Source organism: Symphalangus syndactylus, chromosome 13, assembly GCF_028878055.3.
Source record: "Symphalangus syndactylus isolate Jambi chromosome 13, NHGRI_mSymSyn1-v2.1_pri, whole genome shotgun sequence".
NCBI lineage: Eukaryota > Metazoa > Chordata > Mammalia > Primates > Hylobatidae > Symphalangus > Symphalangus syndactylus.
Window position 1 is genome coordinate 127,561,305 of NC_072435.2, and position 24,343 is coordinate 127,585,647.

Below are 24,343 nucleotides of genomic sequence, written 5' to 3' on the forward strand. Positions count from 1 at the left end.
CTCGTGCCTCTGTCTGTCTTGCACGGGGGATGCATCTCAGCTGTGGCCGCCCTCTGAGGTGCTTCATGCCGTGGAGGGCTCTGGGCGTTGTTTCAGGGTTAGCGTGAGTCACCACCACGGTTACTTCTAGAGCGGCCGCTCGCTTGCTTGCTTTCCTTTTTTGAAATTTTAATTCTTACCTCACCACCTAATAGAACCTGGGCAGGATGTAGTTAGTATGAAATAAATGAAAAAGCACCAAACTGACGAGGCTGGAAAACACTGTTTTTAGACTCGGCTTACGTGCTTTAGTGTTTTGTATGCAGAATGTCTGTAATTCCCATCCTTAGTAACGTGCTGATTCATTTAATCCTTTGCATTTAGGTTGTGGAAATAAAACTACAAGTAGAATTAGAAGAAAAAAGGAAGAAGGCCTTAAATTTACAGAAAGTTTCCAGGAGAGGTAGGCTCACCACGCTTGGGTGGTACTTTGGATTCTTTTCTCAGCAGGCAGTCTCCTGGCGCTGTGGCTTCCCACAGAGGACATCTGCTCATCAGGCAGCTGCCTGATTGTTACATTTCTCTTTGTGTGGCCATGCTAGTTTTATGCTTCAGTGCTTTTGAGATGTGCTAGTGCGAGTCAGCACCCCCAAGTTGATAAACTCTGGGACACAGAACTGGGGTTCAGTCCCTGGACAGTGAGTGAGGAGCTTCTTGAGGTGTTTGCCATGCAGGAGGATCTTTGGGTGCCTGGCTGGGTGACGCCTCCCTGTCATTCTTCCTTTGATGTTTCTTCGGCAGCTGCCTCCACTCGTTATGTGCCACTCCACTTAGGTTGTGTGCGGCACCAGTGGCGGCAGCATTCACTGTTTCATTTGCCTCTGAGGACGCCCCCAGGAGGGTGGGCATTGTGTTTCCCCGTTATTGATGAGGAACCTGAGGCTGAGAGGTGGCTGCTGCTGAAAGTCATAGAGCCACAAGTCAGTAAAAACCACTGCCCTGCGTGATGAGGAGGAGGAGGCAGAACTCATGTGTCCCTCCTTTCCCTGCACGTGGGTGGAGGCAGGAGGACCCTGCCTGGAAAGCAGAGATGCCCTTGCCAAGCATGGGGGGCCTTGGGAACGAACTGTGCTCCTTGTCTCTCTAGGGAAAGAATTGAGACCTAAAGGATTTGACGCATTACAGGAAAGTTCTCTGGTAAGTTTGGGGTTGTTACTGTGCTGTGTGAGAAGGAATAGAAGCAGCTCCAGTAGAGTGGGCCTTTTCATTCTTATCCAGAGGAATTTGTAGGCTGTGACTATTACTCCCTTTCTTTTCTTTTCTTTTTTTTTTTTTTTTGAGATGGAGTCTTGCTCTGTCGCCCAGGCTGGAGTGAAGTGGCACAATCTTGGCTCACTGCAACCTCTGCCTCCCAGTTTCAAGCAAATCGCCTGCCTCAGCCTCCTGAGTAGCTAGGACTACAGGAGCACGCGGCCACGCCTGGCTTTTTTTTTTTTTTTTTTTTGTATTTTAGTAAAGATGGGGTTTCACCATGTTGCCCAGGCTGGTCTCGAACTCCTGAGCTCAGGCATTCCGTCCTCCTTGGCCTCCCAAAGTGTTAGGATTACAGGCGTGAGCCACTGCGCCCGGCCTATTACTCCCTTTCATTATAGACTTAGTCTGCTTTTAAAATAAACTGGTGCTTTATAGCCGTAGTCTCACGTGGGGTGTTAATTTGGCAGTGACAGCTGAACACAGTGAGCATTGATCATGTCCTCGCTCCCCCACTGCCCTGCCCTGACCCCAAATGGAGGCTGAGGGCAGCCCAGCAGGCTTGCCCCGAGGCTCCCCCCGTCCCATGGACACTGCTGTCTTGGTTTCCCATTCTGAGTGTTTAGATCTCATGCCTGTGGTTTTTCTTTCTTTCAGGATTCAGGAATGTCTGGAAGAAAAAGAAAAGCTAGCATATCTTTGACTGATGACGAAGGTCTGTTACCCCTCAGTGCTATCTTTGTCATTTACAGGGCTGCCGATGAGATGACACAGAGCTGTGGCGACTTGGGGTTTAGTCTTGTCATCTTCAGCTGGTTGGAAAGTTCAACCTTTGTATTTATCCAGATGTCTCTCAGTGTATAGAGTACTTTTTGGTATCTCTAGAGGACTTGGGATGTTTTCTGGAGCAACATGGTTGTATCTGCTTTTTGAGGTTTGGAAACTTGGGTGCATCTTGGAGAGTGTTGGGGCCCCGTGCTCCTGTGGCACAGGGCCAAGCCTGTTTCTGTCCTTGAGAGGTGGCCCTGGTATGTCCTGTGGTAGACCCATGGTTGCCAGCCATTGGGATTTCAGGAGAAACTCATGGGAATTTTAGATGTTGGCACCTCGTTCAGATGAGAACAGATACCTGAGCACTCAAGTGTGTGAGCTGGGGACAGCCCACGGCCATGACCTATTTCCAAGCCCATGTGGATTGAGTACAGAAGTCCTCAGGACTAGACTGGATTTTTAGAGACAGAGTGTCGGGAGCAGGAGTAGAGAGGCTGGAGAAACTTTCTTGGGTGTTTGTGTGGTGGTTCCTGTCAGGTGCCAGGTAAGGCCTGCAGTTTCTTCTTCGGCTCTTTGATCAGCATCAGTGTGGGTTTATTGGCTTGATTTGGTGAAGTGTGTTAACTTTTCCAAATTTTTGAAAATTGATCTTTGGTATGTGTTGGTTTTTATTTGGAAGTCAACAGGGAGTTTGGCCAGATTGTTGGCATGAAACTGGCAGTATTCAGTTCTGCTGCGTATGACAGAAACAAAACAGCAGTGTGGCAGATGAGTGAGGAGCCTGGGGGCACATGGCCCAGGACTGGCACAGCATTGTGGTGGCATTTTCAGGCCCCTGCCAAGCGATTCTCTTGCCTCAGCCTCCTGAGTAGCTGAAACTACAGGTGCGGACTACTACGCAGCTAATTTTTGTATTTTTAGTAGAGATGGGGTTTCACCATGTTGGCCAGGCTGGTCTCAAACTCCTGACCTCAGGTAATCCACCTGCCTCAGCGTCCCAAAGTGCTGGGATTACAGGTGTGAGCCACCACACCTGGCCTGGTGCTGAATTCTAGATAGTACCATCCTGCACTGGGGATGGATTGAACTCTGGCCTTTCAGACAACAAGAGAAGCACAACAGAGTACAGTAGGTTTGTGTTTTTCTTGTTACCTGGAAAGGATTAGGTCATTTCTTCATGAGGAACACCTTTTCTCTGGCCCGAACTCTGGTAGCTGTGGTCGGCTTTATGTAGATTGACCTCTCCACTTTCCTTATTTTCTCACATTCTCAGGAGCACATTTGTGTACAGTCATGTGTTTCTTAACAACGGGGATATATTCTGAGAGATGCGTTGCTGGGCAGTTTTGTTGTTATGTGAAGGTACAAAGTACTCACCCAAACATTGATGGGGCAGCCTGTGCCTCTGGCTACAAACCTGCACACATGTGACTCTCCTCAATACTGTGGGTGATTGGAATATAGTGGTATTTGTGCATCTAAACATATCTTGACATAGAAAAGGTCATGTAAAGATACAGTATTACAGTCTTACAGGGTCCCACGGCATATGCGGTCTGTTGTTGGCAGAAGCGTCATTATATGGTGCTCAACTGTACTGAAACAGACTTTTATTTGACTTCTGTTTAATACCTAAAGATGTCTTAGGGGTAACTCAGAGAAGGCCAAATTAACCACCCGAGGTCTTCTTCACTTTTCTTTTCCAAAGCTCTCCACTCTGGAAACCAAGTGATCAGAAGGCAGAAGGAATGTCAGAAGGCATTTCCAAGAGGAAGGGACGGCCAGGCCTGTCGCGAGCCACCAGGGTGTCGAGTACAGTCAGGAAAGGCAGCACCCGGAGGCCCAGAGACTTGTGTGGTTGGGGTCAGGTGCCTAGGCCTTCTTGGTGGGCAGTGGGGGTCTTGTAGTGAAGAAATGAGGAGGAGTTTTGATGGTGGGAAGGGAAAGATGTTATGTTAGATTGTGAGAGAAGAAAAGTTAAGAGCCAGCTGAGAGGAGAGACGGTGCAGGCCCCCAGGTGGGGAGAGGGTCTGTGGACAGAGGGAGTTTGGCTGTGGGGATGCTGGTAGCTGCTCTTTTCTCTACCAGGAGCCAAAATCTCTATGGCGAGTGAAGCGTGAGGTTCAGGGCTGGAGGGCTGAAGAGAGCGGAGCGGGCTTGGGCTGGTGATTGTGGAGGACAGGAGAGCCAAGGAGAGTGTTAGGCTGATGTGGCTGGGCCTCGTGAGATGGGCGACGATGACTTCATGGTGATCCCAGATGGCATGCTTGTGGGCTTTCCACAGTGGAGCTCTGCGGGAAGGTAGGAGGGTTGACAGCATTCTGTATGTTGGCCTGAAGAAGGTCTGCCATGTGTGGAAAAACCAGGGCTGTCATTCACAGCCTGGAGTGGAAGGGGAAATACGCTTCCAGTTTCCTGCTCATTTAATTAAATTTAACCTGAGAAGTTTAAAAGCTCAGTTTCAATTTATTTAATAGCTATGCAAAATAATTTTGAAGCCTTATAGTGTGTAATGAGTAACAGACACTCAAGTGGTGTTGCCTGTCAGTGATGCTTGCTGATAACCATTTTAGTGGATGATGAAGAGGAAACAATTGAAGAGGAGGAAGCAAACGAAGGAGTTGTGGACCACCAGACAGAACTTTCTAATTTAGCCAAGGAAGGTAGGCTGTTGCTACCTTACTAAACATTCAGTAAGTACAAAGAAACATTTAAAACGTGTGAGATGTGAATAATAATATATTGAGTAACAGCAGCAGTGCCTGTTTTATGGAAAACAGTCCCTGTGTGCCTCCTGGTGCTCTCTCACCTGACCTGGAGGTCCTGGCCCTCCTGGGTTGTGTGTCAGACTTTCCCTGACTGTCTTTCTTCCCTGCCACCTGCATGTGTCTCCCTGAATGTACCGTTCATCTTGAGTGTGTGAGAACTTCATGCCAATGAATCCCACCACAGCTTAACGGGCTTGCCCTCTCCACTCAGCGTGGATGTCCTGAGTTTCAGCCACAGTGTTAGGTGTTGCTATCAATGCATCCATTGTCTTTGCCAGGCAGTATTCTTTTTTTTTTTTTTTTTGAGACGGAGTCTTGCTCTGTCACCCAGGCTGGAGTGCAGTGGCGCAGTCTCGGCTCACTGCAAGCTCCGCCTCCCGGGTTCACGCCATTCTCCTGCCTCAGCCTCTCCGAGTAGCTGGGACTACAGGCGCCCGCCACCACGCCCGGCTAATTTTTTTGTATTTTTAGTAGAGACGGGGTTTCACTGTGGTCTCGATCTCCTGACCTTGTGGTCCGCCCGCCTCGGCCTCCCAAAGTGCTGGGATTACAAGCGTGAGCCACCGCGCCCGGCGGCAGTATTCTTTTTGTAAATATGTCACCGACTATTTTTTGTGCTGTTGGTGGCCATTCACCTGGTTCCCTGGGTTTGCTGTGAGCATTCTCCTATTCCCCAGGCATGTGCATGAGTGGCTTGCCTGTGCTCAGGGCAGGAGAGTAACTGTTGTTTAGAGAGGGTGTGCCAAGCTCCACATCTCAGGAAGGAACTCTTTTTTAAAAAAATTTTATATATATATATTTTAATTTTATTGCCATTCTTTCATTGCTGTAACACATCTCAGGAACTCTTGATATTGTCTGCCACTCTGGGGGTAAAAAGTGGTATCTCCTTGTGGTTTTAATTTGCACTTCTCTGAAAACTGATGAAGTGAAGCATCTTCGTGTCTCTTCCTTTGTTCATTTTGGCTCATTTTGGTGTTGAGTTTTCTTTCCTTATTATTGACTTGTTGGTGATGGTCTTTATAGATTCTGGACATGAATTCTTGGTCGGTGTTGTGTTGCAGTGACATTTTCCCAGTTGGTGTTGTGTATTTTCACTCTTTGCAGTACCTTTTGATGAAAGGCATTCTTAATTTTAGCATACAGCAAGTCCTCATTTAATGTTGTCAGTAAGTTCCTGGAAACTGCAACTTTAAGTGAAATGACGTTACGTTAATGTTGTTTTATTATAGCCATGAGGAAAAAAAAATTGGTTTTGTTATACAGTTGACCCTTGAACGATGTGGGGATTAGGAGTGTCAACCTGCCCCCACCACCTGCACTGTTGAAAATTCGCATATAGCTTTTGACTCCTCCAAAACTTACTAATAGCCTACTGTTCACTGAAAGCCTTATCAATAACATGAAACAGTCGATGAACACATATTTTTTGTGGTTTTTTTCTTTTTCCTTTTTTTTTTTTTTGGAGACAGAGTCTCACTCTGACACTCAGGCTGGAGTGAGTGGCGGATCACAGCTCACTGCAGCCTTGACTTCTTGGACTCAGACAATCCTTCCACCTCAGGCTCCCGAGTAGCTGGGACTACAGGTGCGCGCTACCACGCCCGGCTGATTTTTGTGTTTTTTGTAGATACGGGATTTCAGGCTAGTCTCAAACTCCTGAGCTCAAACGAGCCTCCCATCTTGGCTTCACAAAGTGCTAGGTTTACAGGTGTGAGCCATCGTGCCTGGCCTATTTTGTATGTTATGTGTATTTAATATTATGTACTGTATTCTTACAACAAAGTAAGCTAGAGAAAAGAAAATGTTGAAAAATAAGGAAGAGAAAATACATTTACTATTTATTAAGTGGAAGTGAATAATTATAAAGGTCTTCATCCTCGTCATCTCACGTTGAGTAGGATGAGGAGGGAGTGAGTGAGGGGGAGGGGAAGGGGTTGGTCCTGCTACGGATAAAATCTGCATGGAAGAGGACCCTCACAGTTCCAACCCAAGTTGTCCACCGATCAGCTATACGTCATTTTGCTCAGTTAAAATTTCTAAGAACCAACCTATTGATGGTGTTTAGTGAGGACTTACTGTAGTTGAATTTGTCAGTCTTGTTCACAAGGATATATCATCTAAAATTTTTCTGCTTTTACTCTTACATTGTGAAATGAGTGCAGTTTCCTTTTTTTTCCCCCAAATGCATATTTGGAAAGCCATATTGAAAAGCTATCTTTTCCCCACTGATCTTCAGTGCCAGCTCAGACGTAAACCAGGTTTCCTTCTATGCGTGGCTCTTTCTGGAATCTTTACTCTTTTATTGGCAAATTTGTACCAATCTGTACAGATACCACACTGTCTTTCTTACTACAGCTTTATAATAGTTCTTGATGTCTGGTTAGGTAAGTTCTGCCTTGCTCTGCGTTACGAGGATCTTGTCTGTTTGGGGACTATTTCAGAAACATGCTAGAATCAGCTCATCAAGTTTCACCGAAAAACCTGTTGGGAATTTTGATTAGAATTTAATTGCATTAATGGGTGTTTTGTGAGAATTGCTGTCTTTGTGAAGTTCAGCCTTTCCAGTCTGTGATCAAAATATAGTTCACTCCTTCACTTAGGTCTTCCTAAATAGCTTTCCATAAAATTTAATGATTGTGTCTTTTTTGTTAGATTTAATTCTAGGTACTATATATTTTTAAAAGTTGTGCTAAATGGTGTATTTTCTAAAATTGTATTTTAAATATATTGCTGGTATGTGTCAGTACAGTCGATTTTATTTCTCTTATACTCAGCAGCTTTTCTGAACTCTGTTAATTCTTTGTATAGTCTTGTATACAAAGTCTTTGTATACTTCTCTGAAGAGTTTTTCCTTTATAATCCTTGTTCCTTTTATACTACTTTTTCTTGCCATTTTGTGTTAGGTAGGGTTTTCAGTAAAGTGTTGAGTTCGTGCTAGTGGTGGACAACTTTGGCTTGTTCTTGCTTTGAAAGGGAACACTTTCAGTAGAAAGGCAGAGTGTTAGAGTGTTGAGTCATAATTGCATGGTTCAAACCTAATGTTTGTTGCCTACTGACCCCATGGCCTCAGTCAGGTTGTCTGAGCTCTCCGTGGTGTTTTTCTCAGTTGTAAATGGGATGACCAGTGTTGTTCTGAGGATCTGCAGTGCGTGGAAGCCTTGGCCTGATGTGTCCTACGGTGTGCTCTTCACTGCTGCTCTCAGGATGACTATGATACCTTTAATGTTTCATGAATGGACATGGTGTATAGGGTTCTTGTAGATATTTTTATAAGATTAATGAAGTTCGTATCTATTCTTCAGTGTTTCTGTTGTTTTTTTTTTTTTTTTTTGAGACGGAGTCTCGCTCTGTCACCCAGGCTGGAGTGCAGTGGCGCAATCTCGGCTCACTGCAAGCTCCGCCTCCCGGGTTCACGCCATTCTCCTGCCTCAGCCTCTCCGAGTAGCTGGGACTACAGGCGCCTGCCACCACGCCCGGCTAATTTTTTGTAATTTTAGTAGAGACGGGGTTTCACCGTGGTCTCGATCTCCTGACCTCGTGATCCGCCCGCCTCGGCCTCCCAAAGTGCTGGGATTACAAGCGTGAGCCACCGCGCCCAGCCCCAGTGTTTCTGTTGTAGATGGGTATTGCATGTTTTGTTTGTTTGTTTGTTTGTTTGTTTGTTTTGACAGTCTTGCTCTGTCGCCCAGGCTGGAGTGCAGTGGCATGATCTTAGCTCACTACAACCTCTGCCTCCTGGGTTCAAGCGATTCTCCTGCCTCAGCTTCCTGAGTAGCTGGGATTACAGGCACCAGCCACCACGCCCAGCTATTTTTTATATTTTTAGTAGACACAGGGTTTTACCATGTTGCCCAGGCTGGTCTCCAACTCCTGACCTCAGGTGATCCGCCCACCTGAGCCTCCCAAAGTGCTGGGGTTACAGGCATGAGCCACCACGCCTGGCCCTCATACATTAAATTGAGGAATATGACTTTTTCTTTTCTTCATAGTCAATTTTGATAGTCACATTTTTAAGAATTTCTTTATTTCATCTAAATTTTAAAATTTATTGGCATACATTGTCAATAATTTCTCCTTACAGTGTTTCCGATCTTGGCTGTGTTTGTATGTATGTCCCTTCTTTCCCCTAATACTGTGTATTTATGCCTGTCTGTTTTCTTGATAGTCTTGTCAAAAGTTTGTCAGTTTCTTTTTTTTTTAACCTGGCGCCTGTATATTGTTTTCTGTTTGTTTCTGCTCTTAGTATTTCTTTTTTAAAAACATCTTTTTCTGAGTTTTTAACTTGGATGACTAGCTTACTAGGTTACTAATTTTCATCAGCTCATTAATATAACATTTAAGGGTCTGAATTTTTCTGTAATACTGCTTTAGCTGAATATCATGTTTATTATTCAGTTTTAAATATTTTCTGATTTCCCCATATATATTTTTTATGGACTCATGAGTTATTTAGAAGGATGTTTCTTAATTTCCAAATAATACAGGGTTTTCAATATATATTTTTATTATTATTCTACATTAATTGCATTTTGATCAGACAGTAGATTTATGGGATTCTCACTGACCTGGATTTTGTTGAGGTAGGTTTTGAATGGACCAGTTTATAAACATTCCATACATGCTTTAAAACAACATGCATTCATCAGGTTATGGTACAGTTTTCTCTCTGAGTCCACCAGCTAGAACTTGTTGATTGCATTATCCAGTTCTTCTTATCCTTACTGATTTTCGTCTTGTTGCTCTATCAATTACTGAGAGAGTATGTTAAAATGTTCCATTATGATAATGAGTACCTATTTCTCCTTAAGTTTCTGTCAGTTTTCATTTTATGTATTGTGAGACTATGTTAGTATGTGCATATATAGATTTAGAATTGTTAGCCTATTACGTCATCATTTTTACTTGATTCTAGATAATTTTATCACTTCTGTTTTCTATTTTATGAATTCTCTTTTAAGCTCTTCCTAGTCTTTTGTTAACCCATTGATTAAGTGTTAAATTCCAGTTACCAGTTTGTTTTAAGACATTCCCAATGGTTTTTTAGAAAACCTACATGAAATTTTAAAATTATCTCTTGCTCTGTATTCAGACTTTCAGTCGTCTCTTTTATTTCTTCAAATATAGAATGTTATAATCTGTGTCTGATAATTGCATGGGTGATGTTTTTGCAGGTCTGATTCTGCCGTCATTTATGAATCCTGGTTTCTGCTGATGGTACATTGTTTCCTAGTGTACTTCGTGATTTTTGACAATTTATTGGAACTTTATTGTGGCAGTTACTTTAGGCCTGACACTGAGGGAGTTTCCTCTAGAGAGAGTTTCTGTTAACTTCTGATCTGTGTTCTTTTATAAAGCATGTCTCTTGTAAACAGCATATAGTTGGTCTTCTCTGCCCTGCAGTTTATTCTAACATCCTTATGTCTCTAAATTGGAGTGTTTAGTACATTTGTATTAAATTTAAGCCTTTTCTATTAATAATTGGGCCTAGATCTATCATAATTTTAAAATTTATTTTGTATTTTCTCACCTGTTCTTTAGTCAATCTCTTTATGGTTAAAGCATCAGTCAAGTATTTACAAATTATTTCATTTCCTCTTCTCTGTTAGCTTTTTGTATTCTTGTTGTAGTGGCTATCTGATTATGGTGTGCATTCTTGGCTTACTAGATTTCCTGTTAAATTAGCGCTGTATACTCTCTGCGGGGCAGAGTTTGGGAGCAGCCTTGCTGAGTGGTTGTGGCACAGGTCTCCTGTGAAGATGGTTTTCAGAAGGCTTGATGTGGCAGGCTAGAGGATGCCATTCCAGGCTGGTTCATTCTGCCAGCTGATGGGCTCTGGTTGCATGCTGAAGGCAGGTTGAGTGTCCTCCTGACCTGGGGCTGGTGTCCCAGAGCAAGTATCCGCGAGGGAGCAGGATGGACGCTGTAGTATCTTTTGTAGCTGAGTCTTGGAAGTCACCTACTGTCATTCTCACATATGGTGGTCACACTGGTCAGGCCAGGTCAGTGTGGGAGTGAACACCAGGAGGTGGGTTCCTGGGGATCCCATTGTCTTTATGGTGTCGAGCTGAATCCATGAGCAGAGCCTCTCGTTGGGTCAAGGCTTCTTTCACGGTCTTCAGGAACCTGTTAGAGCTTTCTTCACAGAGATGGGGTACATTTTTGAAAGTTTAATTCTAAGTATATTTAGCTCTTCATATCCATGGGTTTCAAATCCATGAATTTGATCAACTACAGATAGAAAATATTTACCGAAAACAAAACAAAGCAAAACAGTAAAAAATAACACAGCTGAGTGTGGTGGCTCACACCTGTAATCCTGGCTACTTGGGAGACTGAGGCAGGGTGATCACTTGAGCCCAGGAGTTCAAGTTCAGCCTGGGCAACATAGCAAGACCCTATCTCTAAAAAAAAATTAAAAAAAAACAGCCAACCAGAAAACTCCCCAAACCAAATAAGCCAAAATAACAGTACAACAATTACAAAAAAGATACAAAAAAAATAGTGTAACAACTATTTACATAGCATTTACATTGTATTAGGTATTATAAGTAACCTAGAGATGATTTAAAATATATGAGAGGACGTATATAGGTTACGTGCAAATATACATTACTTTATATAAGGGACGTGAGCATCCTTGGATCTTGGTATCCGAGAGGGGCCTTGGAACCACCTCCTCAAGGATACTGAGGGACGACTGTATTTAATTTTCTGTCTAAACGGGTTTTTTCCTTTGATTTCATTTTCTAACTCATTTCCATATGTGGAGGCTGATTTCCATGTATTGTTTGTTCTGAGACACCTTACAGAATTATCTTGTGATTGGAAGTTTCTGGTGGTTTGGCTTGTTTTTCCTACTTACATATAGCATCATATGCTGTAATGGTGCATCCCAGCATTTTGCCCTGGAAGCATCAGACAGGAAAGGTGAAGAACCTTGTTAGGAACACCATGGACACACCACCTGGATTCCACAGCCGACACTTACTTTCACTGGGCTCCATTACGTCCGTGTCCATCGAGTCAGTGTGGCAAATATTTAACATCCTGAGCAAATGAATTCAAAGAGTGTTTTGCTAGTCCCAAGTGGACAGTGCCTTTAACGTGGTCCTTGTAGGGTGCTTGTCCATGGCATTTGTTGTTTTGGCTCAGGTCTTTATTTGACATAAAATATAGATGAAGACAAGCTCACATATAGCAAGTACACAGCCCAACTAAAGTGTTTCCCCTGTTAGATCTACCACTGTGTGAACATTCTTTGAACAGAAATCTGGGTTCACATTTCTGTCTTTCCTGTGGATAGACTCACTAAAGGGGGAAATGATGAAGTTGAGGGCGTTGGATTCCAAAGCCCTTGAGCTTTCCGTGTGATTTCCAGAAAAATCCAGACAGTTTACGCCATTATCAGCAGCATGTGAGAGTATCTAATTCATAATAGTTTCCCAGTGTTATGATTTTAAGATGGCTGATAATTTGATACTAAACAAATTGTGCACTGATTTCCAGGGATGATTAATGAAAAAACGTTTTATTGCCCTTTATACTTTTGTGTATGTAACAGCTTCATATTCTTTGCCCACTGTGATTGGGGATTTAATTAATGTGTGGTATTTGTTTTTAAGCAATTAGGGTGAATGTTTTATTAAAAAAGCTTAACTATGTTTTATCATACTTTTTGACATTTTTGCTTTTTGTTTCTTAATTTGATGTTTTATATTTTTATGTATCTTCATCAGTTATTTCCTATCAATAGTGTTCATTTTTTACATTTTTATTTATTAGTCTATACTGTTACTGTTCATTTAGATTATTTCAGATATTTTAAATCTTTTGTGAATACGATTGAATTTCTTTCAAAGATTCTCATCTTTATAGAGAAAATATTTTATACATTTTTTAATTTGCATAAATTTCTGGGGTACAAGTACAGTGCTGTTTCCTGGCTGTACTGTGTAGTGGTGAAGTCTGGGTCTCTGGTATGTCATGACCCAAATGTGTGTTGCACCTACTAAGTAATTTCTCATCATTCCCCTTGCATCCCCCAACAAAATATTTTACACCTTTTATCAGTAATGGGCAACGATTTTCGTTTTTAGAAAAAACAAGTGTGCTTTTAGACAATATAATCTTTTTCCAAGGAGTGATCTAAAGCTGGAAAAAGGAATACATGTGAGAGGAAGCCCCTTGCCCTTCTTAGCATGGTTCTCCTGGCTGTTGCTCCTTCCCAATTTAAATGACAGTTGTTGTTATAAAGTAACAGCCCTTCTGCCCGCAACCCTCTGCAGCTGAGCTGCCCCTCCTGGACCTGATGAAGCTGTATGAAGGTGCCTTCCTGCCGAGTTCTCAGTGGCCCCGGCCGAAGCCTGATGGGGAGGACACAAGCGGAGAGGAAGGTGCGCTCCCAGCGTTTGTAAGAATTCAGGGTTAAAAGCAGAAGCCAGAATACTTACAGACAAAGACTTAAAATAAGATTTAGAAAATTTCTTTTAGTTTGATAAAATGAAAAATTAGAAATATTTAATAAGTATCTTTATATTGAATAGAATTTTATTAAATTCCGTGCTTTTACTAACCTGGCACTTGATCATGTTGTGAAGGATGTAAAAATATTTTTCTCTAGATTTATAAACATCATTGTTTTATGGACCTAGATATCATATTTATTCAGGCTGTGCTGTGTTTGTTTAACACACCAGTTTTGAGTAGTTTATTTTACTTGGTATTAGACTTTCTAAACAGATGCACGGAGCATACCAGAAAAGGTCTGCCTTTCCTGCTCTCATTCCAGTTGTTGGGACAGTGAGATACCTGCATGCGAGTTGGGGAGGGGCCCACCGAAGCCCTGAGGAGGTCAGGTCTTACCAGACCCCATGCTGCCAGCAGGACCAGAGGAAGGAGTGGCGGGTTTGGCCTCCTCCCAGTTTCCCACATTTGGGAAAGGGTTCTACTTTTTTCTTTCTTGGTGATAGAGGGGAGATCCCTAAACCCTGAGACACCTACATGTATCTCTCTGTGATACCAGCTCCTAATTGCTATGGAGACATTTTCCAAAGTACCAGACTATTTGGGGCAAATTATACTCTTGGAGGGCTTTCCAGAATGGTCCTTGGTTTGATAGTTTCGTGAGAGTTCTCTCCCATTTATCCAGATAGCATTGTTAGATGTTTTGGATTACAGATAAAAAATTATTGCCTATTTCAGTATTTGAAGTAGTTGGATTCTGTAAACTTTTTCCTGTTTTAAAAAAAGGTTTAGATTTATAAAGCCCTCTCAGTGGCCCCCACTTCTCTGTTTTATTGTCGTTACAGATGCAGATGACTGCCCAGGCGACAGGGAGAGTCGCAAGGACTTGGTTCTCATCGACTCGCTTTTCATCATGGATCAGTTCAAAGCTGCCGAGAGGATGAATATCGGGAAGCCAAACGCCAAGGACATTGCGGACGTCACTGCGGTGGCTGAAGCCATCCTGCCCAAGGGCAGTGCTCGGGTCACAACCTCGGTGAGGCACTGGGCTTTCAAGTGTGGGATGGGCCTTTGAGAGACAGAGCACATAGCCTAGCCATGAGAAAAGCTTTTCCTCTTCCCAGTGAAGTGCTCTATCCCAACTGCAGAGTTGTCAGAAAAAGCAATTCTTCACGTGCCTGTAGTCCCAGCTACTCAAGAGGGTGAGGCAGGAGACTGCTTAAGCCCAGATGTTCAGGTGTTCAAGACCAGCTTGGGTGACATAGCAAGACTCGGTCTCCAAAAGAAGCAATTCTTCCTCTTCCTGTTTTCTGTAGATCATTTTTGTGGCTTTCTAATTAGTTTATCATGTGACTGTTGATTTCAGTTTTGAGAAAAAGTTTGGGTGATTATTTTGACGAGCAGTCATTCTTTGATTTGTTCATCACTGCAGGTCAAGTTTAATGCTCCGTCTTTGTTGTATGGGGCTCTCAGAGATTATCAGAAGATTGGCTTGGACTGGCTGGCCAAACTCTACAGGAAGAATCTCAATGGCATATTGGCAGATGAAGCTGGGCTGGGTAAAACAGTGCAGATCATTGCTTTTTTTGCCCACCTAGCTTGTAACGAAGGTAAGAGTTTGCTAGTTTTTTGAACAATATCTATTTGCTAGGACTTACCCGTAGGCCAGTGTGTTTGATGGGAGTGTGGGGACTTGGCTATCTTATCTACTTCTTTGCTCCTGTCCTTTGACCTGAGCAAATTGAGGCTCAGAAGTATTCATTGTATGAATGAATAAAAAACTGGTTCACAGTTAACATCCAGTAACAATTAGTGAAAAATCTAATACAATACAGAGACTCGTCAGGCTATGACTGAACCTTGTGACTCCAGGGTCAGGTCACTGTGCAGTGTGTGGGCAGCAGAGCAGTTGGTCCACTTCCCCTGCTGCTTCTAGACTGGCGTGAACCCGCTGTTGGGCTCTCAGCCATGTGGAGTGGTTTGTGGCACGCATCTTGGCTCGCTGTATCCTTTTCATGTTATCATGTGCATGCCTCCTCTCGTCCTTTTGCTGGATTTCACCTGTCAGTGGGGCAGCGTTTCCGATCCACTGCTCTGGTTCCTTAGGGAATGGGCCTGGGTACACTGTGTGGGCTCAGCCTCTGCATGGCAGCCCCAACTGGTTCTTCACCCTCTTGACACTTCTAGCTGGTACACAGCTTGTGTAGGCCCTCTGGCCTCCTTTCCAGTCTTTAGAGTCAGCTCCCCGTTCACTCCCCTTCCTCTCTTGGCTTTTGGGTCAGGTGCCCACCCTAGTCTCCTGCTCTGTGCCTAGCTGCAGAAGAAGGTGTGACTTGTGTCTCTAATGTAGGACAAGGTTTCACTGTTCTTGCTCTTGTAAGAGAAGTGTTCAGTAAACATCTTGGAATGTGGTTCCCACTATATGTTCCAGACTTAAAGTAGGATTTGCTATTGCTGTAGAGAAGAGGGGACGTGGCCTCGTCTTTACATTTGAGCTTTGAACGTAAAGCTGGACACGTTTAAATTAGGAGGGTCAGCTTAGGGAAGCGATGACCCCATGGGTGCTCTGACTGAAGGCTGCGTGGAAAGAAATGGAACACAGTGGGCTTGTGGTAGGAGTCTCAGTCCAAGTAGCTTAGAGAGAGGCAGGGCTGAGGGTCCCTTCACCTGTGGTAGGGGTCTCAGTCCAAGTAGCTTAAAGAGGGAGAGGCAGGGCTGAGGGTCCCTTCACCTGTGGTAGGGGTCTCAGTCCAAGTAGCTTAAAGAGAGAGAGGCAGGGCTGAGGGTCCCTTCACCTCCAGAGAGGGTGGTTCTTTTTTTTTTTTTTTTTTTTTTTTTTGAGATGGAGTTTCGCTCTTGTTGCCCAGGCTGCTGGGGGCGTAATGGCAGGATCTCGGCTCACTGCAACCTCCGCCTCCTGGGTTCAAGCAATTCTCCAGCCTCAGCCTCCCGAGTAGCTGGGATTATAGGCATGCGCCACCACACCCAGCTAATTTTGTATTTTTAGTAGAGATGGGGTTTCTCCATGTTGGTCAGGCTGGTCTCGAACTCCCAACCTCAGGTGATCCGCCTGTCTTGGCCTTCCAAAGTGCTGGGATTACAGGTGTGAGCCACTGCACCCGGCCTGAAGGTTCTTCTTAACAGTTCCCCTCTAAGCTGTTTGCATAGTTTGCCACAGGATTGCTGTTGAATACCTCTTCCTTGCCTTCTGTTTTGAAAAACTCGGTGCATCTCATGATCAGTTTTTAAGCATAAGCAGATCAACTTCTGAGCTTCATATTTTCTTCCATTATTTGTTTCTGTCTTTGGCCCGTGTCACACCATTTAGATGTAGTGCTATAGCATCCATTCATATGGATAGTTACTTCTAGATGGAAAAGCTACCTTGCCTTACTACTTTATTATTTAGGTTAAAAGAGTGTTCACTGTTACAGTAGTAAAATATTGGAAGTAGCCTATACTTTTTTTTTTTTTTTTTTGAGACAGAGTGTTGCTCTTTCACCCAGGCTAGAGTGCACTGGTGCACCCTTGGCTCACTGCACCCTCCGTCTCCTGGGCTCAAGCGATCCTCCTGCCTCAGCCTCCCAAGTAGCTGGGACTGCAGACGCTTATCACCATGCCTGGCTAATTTTTTTGTATTTTTGGTAGAGACAGGGTTTCATCATGTTGCCCAAGCTGGTCTGGAACTCCTGAGCTCAAGTGATCCATCCACCTCCCAGCCTCCCAAAGTGCTGGGATTATGGGCGTGAGACACCATGCCCAGCTTTTTTTTTTTTTTTTTGAGGTGCTATTGCCCAGCTGGAGTGCAGTGGCATGAGCCCAGCTTTTTTTTTTTTTTTTTTTTTTTTTGAGGTGCTGTTGCCCAGGCTGGAGTGCAGTGGCATGATCAGGGTTCACTACGGCCCTGACTTCCCAGGTGCAAGTGATCCTCCCACCTCAGCCTCCTAAGGAGCTTCTTAGGAGGCTGAGGTGGGAGGATCACTATGACTAAACAAAAAACTGGCTAAGTTTTGTATTTTTGGCAGAGATAGGGTTTTGCCATGTTGCCAGGTTGGTCTTGAACTCCTGGGCTCAAGCGATCTGCCTGCCTTGGCTGCCCAAAGTGGTGGGATTACAGGCATGAGCCATTGTGCCCGGCCTGGAAGTAGCCTGTGCTTCTAAAACTAGGGGATTGTGTTTTGTCAGTTGAACAGATGAGTGAATCAGTCAGCGTTCATTCATCTGCCCCTTACCTGATGACTCTCACAGACCCCAGGCACTTTTCTAGGTCCTGAGGGTGCAGCCCTGCTTTCAGGAACCCCACACTGATACAGATGAACCTTGAAATGGGCTGATGACCCAGCATAGTGACAGGAGCCTGGCCAGCTGGAGCAAGGTCTCAGGGAGATGGGGCAGTGGGGGTGGGGGCTGCAAGTGCAGCTGATGTCCAGGAACAGCACCGAAGCCAGTGTGAGGGCGAGAGGGGTGTGAGGGAACGGTGGGGGATGAGGACAGAAAGATTGGGGTCAGCCACGATAGAGGCCCAGCAGGCCCTGGAGCTGTTGTGGCTTTGCCTTAGTGTGTGGTCTGCATCCGTGCAGGTGTTGGTACAGGTGTCTGCTCAGCTTAGAGAGCAGTGGTGTGATCATGGCTCACTGTAGCCTCAGCCTCCTGGGCACCAGTGATCAACCCTCCTGCCTCAGCTTCCCAAGTAGCTGGGAATACAGGTGTATGCCACCACGCCTGGCTAATTTTTTTTTTTTTTTTTTTTTTTTTTGGAGAGATGAGGTGTTACTATGTTACCCAGGCTGATCTCGAACTCCTGGCCTCAAAAGATCCTCCTGCCTTGGCTTCCCAAAGTGCTGGGATTAGAGAGATTACAGCTGTGAGCCACCGTGCCTAGCCAGCTTTTCTTTTCTTTCTTTTTTATTTATTTTTTAAATCTTGTTTTTCACTGAGGGTTAAAATATCATCTGGATTTGATTTGTGTTTACTTACTCCTGAGGTTGTGTCTTTTTTTTTTTTTTTTTTTTTGAGATAGAGTTTTGCTCTGTTGCCCAGGCTGGATGGATTGCAGTGCCGTGATCTCAGCTCACTGCAACCTCCGCCTCCAGGGTTCAAGCGATTCTCCTTCCTCAGCCTCCTGTGTAGCTGGGATTACAGGCACACGCCACCATGCCCAGCTAATTTTTTGTATTTTTAGTAGAGACAGGGTTTCACCATATTGGTCAGGCCGGTCTTGAACTCCTGACCTCGTGATCTGCCTGCCTCAGCCTCCGAAAGTGCTGTGATTACAGGCGTGAGCCACTGCGCCCAGCCGGTTGTGTCTTTTTTTAAAGAGTTTATTGTCCTGATATATTTTTTTCTTTGTGACATTTCTGTTCATATCCTTTGTTTATTTTTCTATTGGGTGGTTCTTTTCCAGGATCAGCAGGAATGCTTTGCGTATTAGCAGTAATGGCTGTAGATGGATGTGTTGTAAATATTTGTTTAAAGTCTGCTAAGTCTGTCTTGTAACTTGGTTTATGTTACATTTATAGCACAGAAGTTGAAATTCGTATGTATTCCTCTAATAATCTTAAAAAACCTTAGTTTTCTCGCCAGGCTCAGTGGCTCATGCCTTTAATCCCAGCACATTGGGAGGCCGAGGCAGGCGGGTCACCTGAGGTCAGGAGTTTGAGACCATCCTGGCCAACATGGTGACACCCCATCTCTACTAAAAATACAAAAATCAGCTGGGCATGGTGGCGTGTGCCTGTAATCCCAGCTACACAGGAGGCTGAGGCAGGTGAATCGTTTGAACCTGGGAGGCAGAGGTTGCAGTGAGCCGAGATTGTGCTGTTGGACTCCAGCCTGGGTGACAAGAGCAAAACTCCATCTTAAAAAAAAAAAAATCTTAGTTTTCTGGAGTGAAATTTGAAACAACATATTTTAGGATGGTTTGGATGTGCCCTGACTAAAGCTTGGGAAGCAGTGATGGACACAAGCCCTTGGCTAACAAAACACAGTTTAGACACCTGTTGCATGGATGCCTGGCTTGTGGGAAGGACTTGAGCAGGGTCTGGGGCTCTCTTAGTCTGTGAGTCCACTTTCTGAGTGTTACTCGTTCCTCCCGGGCTCTTGGAGGGGTTCTCTGTGGTTTGAATGAACACCAGCGTCTTCTTGGGACTGCTCATTCAATGTGTGTCTACTGAGGCCTCCTCTGGTCCAGGCTTGGTGCTTGTGCAGCAGCGCCCTGGGGGCCAAGGAGCAGCTTCTGGGCAGTGTGCTGGCTCCAGATGAATGCACTTGTTCCCCCCCAAGTCTGTCTTAGTCGTGCGGTGGCTCATGTGACACATACTCGTACTGATGAAGCGTCTCTGGTCAGACACAGTGCTACGTGCCTGGACATGACAGATACTTTGACGTGGAAAATTCTGTTTTTTCCTTTGTAGGTAATTGGGGCCCCCATCTTGTTGTTGTGAGAAGTTGTAACATATTCAAGTGGGAGCTTGAATTGAAACGTTGGTGTCCCGGACTCAAAATCCTCTCATATATTGGCAGCCACAGAGAACTCAAAGCAAAGAGACAGGTATTTTTTTTTTTTTGAACATAAAGCTAAACAGAAAGCCATGTTAATTTTTATAAAAGACACGTTAAAAAATGTGAAGACATGCTTATTCATGGAATTATTAAAGACCACTCATTCATAAGTTAACAGACCTTTATGTTGTTCCCCTTGAAAGCATAGACAATACCACATCGGCCTGGCTGTTCCTTGTGAGGAGGGCCACACACTCGCAGGCCCAGGTGTGCACAGAGCTCAGTGTCACTGCCCAGAAAGTGGGGCAGTTTCCTCCGGAAATGGTATTCTCTGGGGCAGTGCAACACTTTCCCCCTGGAGGCCCTGCTGGCTTCCACAGGCACAGAGGAGCAGCTGGGTGCTCCCAGCTCTGAATTTAAAACACATAGAAGCATTTCCACAACATGCCTAATAGATAACGTTTCTGGAACAAATTTAACTTATTAAAGATTTTTGTCTGCCCTGTAGTTTCTAGTACTAGGTCACTGAAGGTAGATTCATCACAGTTTTCCATTGAGTAGAACATTTTGGACCATTAGACATCATTGTGTTGAGTAGTGTTTACTGAAAAAGGGAGCTTTCAGTAGTATTTTCTTTTTTACTATTTTCGTCTGTTTTTGGTGCTATTACAAAATACCACAGACTGGGTAATTTATAAGTATAGGAATTTATTTCTCACAGTTCTGGAGGCTGTGAAGTCCAAGATCCAGATGCCAGCAGATTTAGTGTCTGGTGAGGGCCTGGTTTCCACTTCCCAGATAGGGCCTTGCTGCTGCACATTTTGGAGGGGACATGGCGAAAGGGATGGAAGGGCAAAAGGGTCCAAGCTGGTTCCCTCCAGCCCTTTCATACTGCACAAGTTCATCCTTGAGAGCAGGGAAGTGTCCACTTCTTAATACTACCACCATGGGCATTAGATTTCAACATGAGTTTTGGAGGGAACACATTCAAGCCATAGTACTATGTCTGGCTTTTAGTTTGTTTTTAAAAAGCGTATAATGCAGTCAGTTGCAATACAGATGTTGACATCTCTTTTTTTTTCTGAGCACACTTCCCCTTGTTTTGATTAGATACTAGAAGAGCTCGCCCTGCTTCAGGATCCTCTGCCATAATCTCAGTATTTTCCAAATGGTAATTGTCAGCGCCTGCAAAATAGCTTCTTAATTTGTCAACGAAACTGCTTTAGACCCCTAGAGGAAGAGATAAAAACATAAACACAGCCATTTTCTGTGTGGTAATAGCAAGTTATTTAAAAAAGCGAGTAAAATTATAGGTGGGAACGGAGTCACTGGTTGGTGAGCTTTGGGAAGCGTGTGTCCTCAAGGTGATTTTGGAAGACAGTGGAGTGGGAAGGCACTGAGCCATCCTCTCTGTGCTGCAGGAGTGGGCCGAACCCAACAGCTTCCATGTCTGCATCACGTCCTACACTCAGTTCTTCCGGGGCTTCACCGCCTTCACACGAGTGCGCTGGAAGTGCCTGGTCATTGATGAGATGCAGCGCGTGAAGGGCATGACCGAGAGGCACTGGGAAGCGGTTTTCACCCTGCAGAGGTCTGTGTGTTACGCGCTTATCATTGAGTGTTCTTTGCTGTTGATGTAAAAGATTCTCTTGAAGAACTCTGTGTAATTGCAGACACAAACAATGGCCTTTGAGCTAGAGAATTGCTTTTCATCTTCATCCCAGCACATGGGCCAGAGAGCTCCAGAGCTGGGTCAGTGCAGCCCCCCTTTTCAGGCATATGCACGTTGACATTTGCGGTCAAATCACTGTCCCTTTTCTCACACATTGTCAGAGAAGACGCTGCTGCAGCCAGCCCCGTGGCTGTAGAATTCCAGTGTTGTCTCTTGTCCTGTTTGCAGCCAACAACGCCTGCTTCTGATCGACTCGCCGCTGCACAATACCTTCCTGGAGCTCTGGACCATGGTGCACTTCCTGGTCCCAGGGATCTCCAGGCCCTACCTGAGCTCCCCTCTGAGGGCCCCCAGTGAAGAGAGCCAGGATTACTACCATAAGGTGGTCATAAGGTTACACAGGGTAGGTTGGGTTCTGCCATTTCAGTTAATTAATTAAACATGGGTATGCCTCATTGTAAACGTGTTACAGCAGCATTTTTGGAAAGAAAACAGTAAACAGTTTTTTTATTTTCAGGTAACACAGCCATTTATTTTGAGGAGAACTAAGAGAGATGTGGAAAAGCAGCTAACAAAGAAATATGAGCATGTTTTGAAGTGTCGCCTTTCTAACCGACAAAAAGCCTTATACGAGGATGTTATCCTACAACCTGGGTGAGTGTGGGCTCTGGGCATGTGCCCCCTTTGCTGTCCCTGCCTGTGAGGGACAGTGGCTCTTTCTGTGGCCTCAGCATAAAGCTCCTTTCCGTAAGGATTGGGTGTCTGGAGCTGGAGGCTGAGGCACCCTCCCGGGGGCAGCGGGCTCTGCGGCCTCAGGTGTTTCCAGCTGTTTCAGGCTCATGCTGGCCCTGCTGCACTTCCTGTCTCAGAAGCCCCACTCCTGTGTAGCTGCCCACGTGTAGGGTGGTGTCCTGGTGCTGCTCCCTGTGTTGCCCAGAGAATTCTGTGAATTTTAGTTTCCATTCATCTGGGAGGGACGGTGATTGAGCAGCTCGCCTTCCCACAGCCAGCTGGAGGCCCCAGGACTTGGGTCGGCTGTGGTCCACCGGCGGTGGCATGCTGGTGTCTGCGGCGCAATGAGTGGTGCGTTGCATGGGGTGGAATGCGCCATGCAACGCACACCATTTGATGGCCGGCCGCTGTGCCTCTGTCCGGCAGGGACGTGCTGGTGCCAGAAGCTGTGCCTTTCGAGATGACACAGAGTGTGGGGCCCCCCTTGACCCTCTCCGAGGTCTTCAGATGTGCATGGTTTTGATCTGTCAGGCTTTCCATTTTCCTGAGTTTAGATGAAAGAAACACGAAAAACCCTGGAAATCAAGTTTTGGAGGATTTGAAATTTATCTGTGCTTAGTCATCACACCTCACTCTTTGCTAGGGGTGTGGCCATGAGGCAGTGCTGCAGGGTTACCCCCTACCCCGTGCCACCTCAGTGTCCCTCACAGGCACAGTCAGACACACTGGATCAGGTGACCCCACTCCTCCCCCAGCCACGTGCTCATGTGCTCCCCTCGTGAGGAGATGACGTGGGGACCCTGATGAGCGGAGCAGATGCCAGGCGATGGTGTGAGTGCACTCTGGCCATGGGCACAGCAGACTGTGGTTTGCGGAGACTAGGGGTGAGGCCATGCTAGCCACACCCCACCCCCTGTCCTGGGTCTCCCTCTCTGCGCCTCATCCTCTGCTCTGCAGCTGGAGGGCGTGCACTCACGGGCTTGCCAGGGTTCTGTGTGTGCGCATGTGTCGCCTGGGCACCCTCGAGAGGCCTGTGAATGCAGCATGCTTAATCCCTGGTGAGTGGAGATTTCAGGAGGGAAGGTAAGTGTGCATGATGACTGTGGAATTTCTCAGTCCTCCACAAATTACACAATACAACCGTCCTTTCTCCAAGAGGCGGAGCAGTGGAGCAGCACTTCACTCCACACCATTAGTGGTGAGACTCTCCAAGCATTGTAGAAACTTTGTATGCGTGGACAGAAACCGCTTTGCCACGTTGCTGAAGCACTGGTGTCAGATTTTTCAGTAGAATACTGAAATCAGCCTATGTCAGCTTTGGTAACACACTAGTTGTCATTTGAGTGGAGAGGACTCAAAACTTATGCAGGGTTTGGGCGCCAGCATGTCAGGGAAGTCACATTGACCACGCCCTGCGTACAGAGACCGTCTTAGGGAGTCTGACCCATTGCCCTTCTGTAGTTGTGCCCACGCAACATGGTGGTTTGCCTTCAGGGTTGCAGTGTCACCTGAGGTGTGAGAGGCTGGTGGCCCTGGGACCTGTTGGGGGAAAGCACGTCTTATTCTGCTGGTCTTAGGCTGGCTATGTGGCATCTGCTCCCTGGGTGGAACGGCAGGAGGGCACTTGGACTCCTCATGCACGTTTTCCTCTTTCTTTCCGAGCCTGTGAAATCAAGCTTTAGTGCATTAGGTGTGCGCACGCCTCGCCCCCCTGGAGCACCTGGTAATCAAGTGTTTGGGTGCTGTCTGGTGCTTGACGGGATCCTCGGGTGGCCCAGGAGCGTCCTGTCCTGGTCAGCTCCCCCCTCCTCTTGCAGGGACCGTGCCACACCCACTGCCGTGAGGGCGGCACCCGTGTTTCTGTACCGTGAGCTCCAGAGCTGCCAGACCAGACTCCCCACCTGCCCAGATCCCCCTGTGCTTGTGCCGGCCTCTCCTGGTTACTGTTAGCCAGGGCGAGTTGCCTTTCTGTTACCAGCCCCTCCATGTGGGCTTTAAGCCCCATCCCTTCTCCGGAACCATCCGTCGTCTCAGCCATTCTTTTTGAAGCATGTGATTTGCCCTGGCCCTTGTGCATGTAAGTCCTTCCCTGGCCTCTTTTCCTTCCCACGCTGCTGTCCAGAGCCAGGCTCACGGGAGCTCTCCCGATGCTTGTCTCCATTTTTCCGTCTCCACTCATCTCTCAGCCCCCGTGCAATGTGCT

At 45.6% G+C, this 24,343-nt stretch overlaps 1 protein-coding gene across 24 annotated transcripts in view; it reads left to right on the plus strand.

Annotated features, from left to right (window-relative positions):
- Nucleotides 1-24,343, plus strand: part of EP400 (E1A binding protein p400) — a 128,505-nt gene that overhangs the window by 41,778 nt on the left and 62,384 nt on the right. For all 24 annotated transcript variants that reach the window (XM_055240142.2, XM_055240147.2, XM_055240151.2 and 21 more), the window contains 11 exons: nt 364-442; nt 1,127-1,176; nt 1,888-1,945; nt 4,575-4,664; nt 13,058-13,165; nt 14,081-14,271; nt 14,668-14,845; nt 19,649-19,785; nt 21,158-21,327; nt 21,637-21,811; nt 21,926-22,062. In XM_055240142.2, the coding sequence (XP_055096117.1) occupies nt 364-442; nt 1,127-1,176; nt 1,888-1,945; nt 4,575-4,664; nt 13,058-13,165; nt 14,081-14,271; nt 14,668-14,845; nt 19,649-19,785; nt 21,158-21,327; nt 21,637-21,811; nt 21,926-22,062 (1,373 nt within the window). The remainder of the gene's footprint in view (nt 1-363; nt 443-1,126; nt 1,177-1,887; nt 1,946-4,574; nt 4,665-13,057; nt 13,166-14,080; nt 14,272-14,667; nt 14,846-19,648; nt 19,786-21,157; nt 21,328-21,636; nt 21,812-21,925; nt 22,063-24,343) is intronic.